Source organism: Homarus americanus, unplaced genomic scaffold, assembly GCF_018991925.1.
Source record: "Homarus americanus isolate GMGI-L3 unplaced genomic scaffold, GMGI_Hamer_2.0 scaffold58074, whole genome shotgun sequence".
NCBI classification, from domain to species: Eukaryota; Metazoa; Arthropoda; class Malacostraca; order Decapoda; family Nephropidae; genus Homarus; species Homarus americanus.
In genome coordinates, this window is record NW_024729094.1 from 2,390,294 (window position 1) to 2,397,111 (window position 6,818).

Consider the following 6,818-nt stretch of genomic DNA (forward strand, 5'->3'; position numbering starts at 1 on the left):
CAGTGTTTTTGTCACAGCCTGGTTACCCCTTAAATTAATTTGGTTAATATGACGGGTAAAGACGCTTGGTCGAAAGATAAATACACCTGTACAAGATTTTTTTTCATGTCAACAGATATCCCTCTGTACCTGCAGTTACTGAGCACGCTCACCTTCTATGCTACGGGTAAATCGGATTGCGCGGCAGTCATGCTTGGTGTCAGCAGGAGGTGCGCTAAGGTCTACATAAGCAGGATGTCCAACGCCTTGAATGCTCATCTGTGGAGTTGCATTGCCTTCCCAGATAGTCAACAAAGGGCCGTCTTCCAGAGAGACTTTCAAAACATAGCTCAATTGACTAATGTCGTTGGATGTGTTGACAGCATGTTTATTCCAATAAAGGTCGGTTTGGGTACCGAAGCAGGTATCAGTGACGTAGATTACGGGTGCCAGTACATATTAATGGTGGTGGTGTGTGGTCCGCAGTTCCAGATCATCAGTGTCATGGTCCATTTCTGCTGTCATGAATATGACTGGCAAATATTTCGCGGGAGTGCGCTCTGTAACACCATCGAAGTGGGAGAGTTAGGGGACGCTGTTTTTCTAGTCGATGAGTATTATCCAATTGTGCCTAACCTCCTCAGGCCCATAGATGAACCTCAGGATGAATCCGAAGTGCTCTTCAACTTGTCGCACTATGTGACGCGTCAGGTCACTAGCGGGATGTTCCACGCACTGACACGCAGGTTCCCGTGTCTCAAGATTCAGATGGAGCCCATACCGCCCACTAATCTGAAAGCTGTAGTGGCGTGCATCATCCTGCATAACCTGAGTCTTCGATACTCTTCTCCCCTACCAAGCAGTGAGGCTGCGCTGGACGAGCACCTCTACTATAATGATATCCGTCAACAAGTGTACCACTCAGCCACCAAGGAGGAGTGACGTGCCTACAGTACTAGCTGTGGTGCTACCATTGTTTTCTTTAGTTTTCTTTGCCAATTTTCATGTTTGTTAAAGTAAATATCTTTTTTACATTATGTAGTACATACACCAAATACGTGTAGTAAATTTTTAAACGATGAATATTCAGCTCTTTTACATTAATATATTGCAGTAATACGTTTTATAACCGTTTGAGGTGGTATTACTCTTAACTAACAGCGATGAACAACTTTCACATAATTAAGAATAACTACGGTGTTATATTTTTTTCTGATTTTTTATTTTACTCGTATCAGCCTAATTACACGACCTGAGGAACGTCCACGAGGTTATGTGTAGTCACTTGAACATGCAAACAATCATACAAATACCTCATACTTATTTACATACACAGTATATCGTAACTCGTAGAAATGTACGCACACAATCACTCATAAAACATACATATAGTCACCTATATATGCACAATCACTTACATACATACATACATAGCTACAAAATCCCACATACATTCACAATCACTTTAACGTATGCATTAATAAATACTCATAGACAAGCAAGCAACGTTCATTGCAACGACGTCTGCTTAATAAAGTATAAATAAAAAAATAAGGAACAAAGTTTTGATCTTAACATATAAAAAAGGAACTTGCTTTTATTTTCCCAATAACACACTAAATTTACTGTACACCTTGTGGCTCTTGTGACGGTCTTCACGAAAAACGGTTGTCACCCATCCAGTAAATATTGAAATCTGATTGGTGACACCGTCGATAGGGATCTTCCTTGGTACGAAGAGTTTCTGGGGCGATGGTGGTGAACTTCAGCATCACCTCCCCCTGGGGAGCAGGAAAGCCCACTTGAGTGAGCAGGCGGAGTGTTGAGTCCTGAAGTAGAGATCAGTGACGGAAGAACCAGGTCGTCCGTGTGCTCAGATGCAAGTCCCTAGGAAAGGCGAGACGAAGAAGGTGCGACGAGGCAGGGAGACGAAGGGAATTCCCTATGTCCATCGTCAGCCGAGGGTCGGTCATTGAGCCACATGTAAGCTCACTTGGGGACCCTGATGGCAGGAGGTCACCCTCTACAGCTCCAGACGGGATGCGAAGGGGAGCCGTAGCCCCTGCAGAAGACCCTGACTTCTGAGGTTTCTGCTTCTTAGACTTGTCCTCAAGATGAAAATCTTCAGCATCACTGTCACCTACTGCCGCCGTCTCCAATGAACGGGAGCGTTTAATGGCAGGCATACGGCACGTTGGAAACACTACAATCAGGAAGATAGTTTGGCTTGTTTGAGGTGGAATGGTAAAGACGTCACTGCTGCGTCACACTTCACATTGCGCATTCGTAAACTTAAAAATCTTCGACCAGAGGGACCGGATGGTAAGATCAGATATATATATATATATATATATATATATATATATATATATATATATATATATATATATATATATATATATATATATATATATATATATATATATATATATATTATATATATATATATATGCTGATAACCACAAGGAAAGAAGAAAACACGAAGTTCCCAAGCGCTTTCGTGTAATTCACATCTTCAGGGGTGAGTACAGACTAGAGAGAGTACGATACGATACGAGTCATTAGTTAAGAGGTGAAAGAAGATTATTAGGAATTGAAGAAAAAGTGGTGAAACTGAAATACAGTAGGAGTAGAAAGAATCTGGGCTCAACCAGATCGCTTCATCTTTCTTATTGGTGTTTTGTCTTTGTTCTGCTCCCTTGGGTCGTCAGACCTTTGTATTAATATTGGTTTATTTATATAATGCTGCTTATTATTATTATTTTTGTTATTGTTGGAGTTAGTGAGCCCGCCCAGGTCCTTGTGTAACTGGGAGGGTAGTCACATTTTTTTTTTTTTTTTTTTTTTTTTTTTGGAGGTGTTAGTTAAGTGTTAGTTGTGTTAGTCTAAAGGTACACTGTATGGAGAGGCCTGCCAGGTTCTTAGTGGAGCTGGTTGGTCACTCTCATCTTTATTCCTCTAGTAATGTTTTATGTAGAAATGTGTATATTGAGGCAGGAGGTGGTTCAATTACTTCTTCCTGGCTGATATAACTGAGAGGGTAATCACATTATTATTATTAGTATTATTAATATATATATATATATATATATATATATATATATATATATATATATATATATATATATATATATATATATATATATATATATATATATATATATATATATATATTTTTTTTTTTTTTTTTTTTTTTTGAGCCCGCCCAGGTCCTTGTGTAGCTGGGAGGGTAGTCACATTTTTTTTTTTTTTTTCTCTTACTAAGATGTTAGTTCAATGTTAAATGTTAAATGTTAAATGTTAAATATTAGTTATGTTAGTCTAAAGGTACACTGTATGGAGAGGCCTACCAGGTTCTTGTGGAGCTGGTAGGTCACTCTCATCTTTTATTCTCTCTATTAATGTTTTATATGTATATTGGGGCAGGAGATGGTTCAATTACTTTCTTCCTGGCTGATTTAAACCAACTGTGTTCTTGGAATCCTTCGTTGTCTATATTATTTATCCAGTTTTGATATGTTTCTGTGTTAAGTTCAGTCACTTTTTTCCAAATATTTACAGCTTTGTTGTGTATATCTACATTGATTGCTAAGAGGTTTGCTCTCTTGTGTAGCTGTTCATTATTGATGTGGTCTGTATATTTTATGTTATATATAAATCTGAGGGCTATATTTTGTACTGTTTGTATATATACAGAGGAGGGTGAGACCAGGTCCACAATGGTCAGGTATTAGGTAATGACCCTACTAATCTTTAAATAGCACACAACGGTTGGTGGTCAGGTCAGATGGTCAAGTGACCCGGCCTTCTCACCTGATCACAAATCTTCTTAATTACAAAATTGTCCAGCTTGTACATGCCGTTACTCAAATTCATGTTGAATGCTTCGGTATGTTTAATAAGACTAGATTCTATGATGTTCCTACTGTCAATTGACTTACATGGTAATATTGAGGAGGCATTATCCCAGTCAATGCAATGCTTGTTATCCCTCAAATGAACAAACAGAGCATTGGATTCCTGGCCTGTCCTAACACTGTATTTGTGTTGTTTAATTCTAGTTGCAAGATCTTTACCTGTCTGGCCTAAGTAAAACATATTACATTCCTTGCAAGGAACTTTATAAATGCAACCAATTGTGTTGTTGGGGGAGTTCTTGATTAACATTTGTTTAACAGTGCATGAGTTTTTTAAATGCCACATTGACGTTCCAGGTTTTTAGCTGTGCAGGAATGTGTGAGAAATTTTTGTGAAATGGTAATATTAAGATATTCTTATGGTCATGGGTGGGCTTGGGGTCAGTTCTATAAAAGTTTTCTTAGTAATGTTTAAGCATTTGTCTATGAAAGATCTAGGGTATTTAAGGTTTGAGCCAATATTATATATATATTTGTATTCCTCATCGATGAATTCCGGACTGCACTTGAAGATGTGAATTACACGGGCTTTGGGAACTTCGTGTTTTCTTCTTTCCTTGTGGTTATCAGCATATACCTAGATCACGCACCTGCCAGTGATTTACTTTTATATATATATATATATATATATATATATATATATATATATATATATATATATATATATATATATATATATATATATATATATATATATATATATATATATATATATATATATATATCACTGTAGGTGCTCGTGATCTAGGTATATGCTGATAACCACAAGGAAAGAAGAAAACACAAAGTTCCCAAGCGCTTTCGTGTAATTCACATCTTCAGGGGTGAATACAGACTAGAGAGAGAAATACATAACAAGGCAAATATATATATACAGTAGAGGAAGGTGAGAACAAGTCCACAATAGTCAGGTTATTAGGTAGTGACCCTACTAACCCAAGTTAGCCTTCATCGACTACGACTAGGGTACAAGTACACCTTGCAGACGATCGGAAATTTCGCCAGGGAATGCACCTACTGTCAGAGCCAGGCGTACAACCCACTGGATCACTATCTCTCGACTGCGAAGTCACACAAAGACTCCGAAACAGAATTTCGAAACTTCCAAGAAGAACACACACAACACCAGTGGCCAATTTTACCCGAAAGGCCCAAAATGAAAACCACATCCACCACCTTCTATGGGTCATCACACGATACCCACTTCACTCCAGATAGCTTGGGAAGTATCCTCCCCAGCAAGTGAGGACCCGTTCGGGGCGCCACTCCGAAACTGACCACGTCCAAGAGTGGTGGTTGGTGGTAAGCGCTCACTGACCGAGGGTCGCTCATACTTGCAAACCTGCAGTACCCCTCCCTATCTGCAGATAGGACAACCTCCATCCCCAAATCCCAATTCCGGTCTGGCTGCTCCAAGAGCTCTAGCCGGAACCACCAAATGGACCGCCTACAGGCAAAGGCCCGTGTCTGACTACGGTCCGACAATCTGAACAACAACAACAGCAGCAGTGAGATCATTTCGACTCCCGGACTCGGAGCTGTGAAGACCTGCCATCTCTGCTGCCACTGTTGGCCACCTTTGCTGACCGGACCCTCCGCCACTGACATCGTCGACATCATCTCTCGTGCGTTTTCGGTTTATCGATCATTAGTTCGCCCTCCCCACTGGTGTGAGTGACCCACACTCCAGCTGGAGAGCAGCTATAGCGTGATATTCCCGACGTGGTTTGAGCTCTTTTCCTTCTACTACTAGTTTTCCTTTTTTCGCTCTGGCCTAGGGACCTGCACCCTCAAAGTGTATTCGTCCTGCGGTCCCCCCTGTAACTGTTCACCTCCCTCCCAGGAGATTGTGAACACGAAAGGGGATTGGAGCAAGAACCCATCCCTTTTGCCGAGTCTTTCCAGGAAAACCTTGATCGTACCTTGTCCACCTGGAAAGAGGATAGCAAACCTCATCCTTACCAAATAGGCACACTTAGCTCACGTCCATAAGTGAACAGTCACATACACTAGGAAGTAGGTTCCCCAAACGGGCTCAGGGAGAGAAGCTCAGGAACCACTCTTCGACCACCCGGCCGTCAAGTGGCTGTGGGGAGTGTTGAAATTCCTCTACTGTATGTACATTATGTATGTTGTATGTATACCATGTATGTACTCTATATATACACATTATTTCTCTTGTCAGTAGCGTGTGGCAATGCCCCTGTTTCATGTCACTACACTCTTAGATAAATGTGCCTGGCGACATGTGGTAAGTGGTAATGGAGATGTTCTGGGTGCTTGGTTCTAACTACAGGGGTGAACATAAACACCTGTAGTGTTCTATAGGTTCTTATTTACGGAAATATACAGGAGTCCGCTCACAAGCGCAGGTAGTCCTTACACTCCTATAGGGTCAATTGACCTCACTCTGACCTCTCAGGCGACATGTGGTAAGTGGTACATTAGTAGCTTCCAGATGTCGCCAGGCACATTGTTCTAAGCGTGTGGTGACATGAAACAGGGACATTGCCACACGCTACTGACTAGAGAAATAATGTGTTTATATAGAGTACATACATGGTATACATACAACATACATAATATACATACATCTACTACTTACTCAACCGGAATAGGTAGGCGCTGAACAACAGAAAAACCTCTAAAGAAGAAGAAAACACCACTTAACCACCGGTTATGGAGTGCATACGCCCTCCTAACCGCGACCCCCGCCTGAACCGCCAACCCGACGACCAGAACCACAACAGGCTCCGCACAGAGAAAGCGGACCAGCTGCGGGCCTTCCACGAAGCCCTGAAAACCAAGAACAACGCCATCCACACCACCTCCGCCGCCCCCACACTGCCACCAAGGACGACCGACGCGCTTTTTCGGGAAACGAAATCCGTCAAAAGACACCCATCACCACCATCAGCTTGT

General features: G+C 41.3%; 1 protein-coding gene across 1 annotated transcript; it reads left to right on the forward strand.

Annotated features, from left to right (window-relative positions):
* The first annotated feature begins 234 nt into the window (after positions 1-234).
* Positions 235-921, forward strand: LOC121866327 (putative nuclease HARBI1). Its single transcript, XM_042365947.1, has one exon. It carries the CDS (start codon positions 235-237, stop codon positions 919-921), a length of 687 nt encoding a protein of 228 aa, XP_042221881.1.
* The last annotated feature ends 5,897 nt before the right edge of the window (positions 922-6,818 follow it).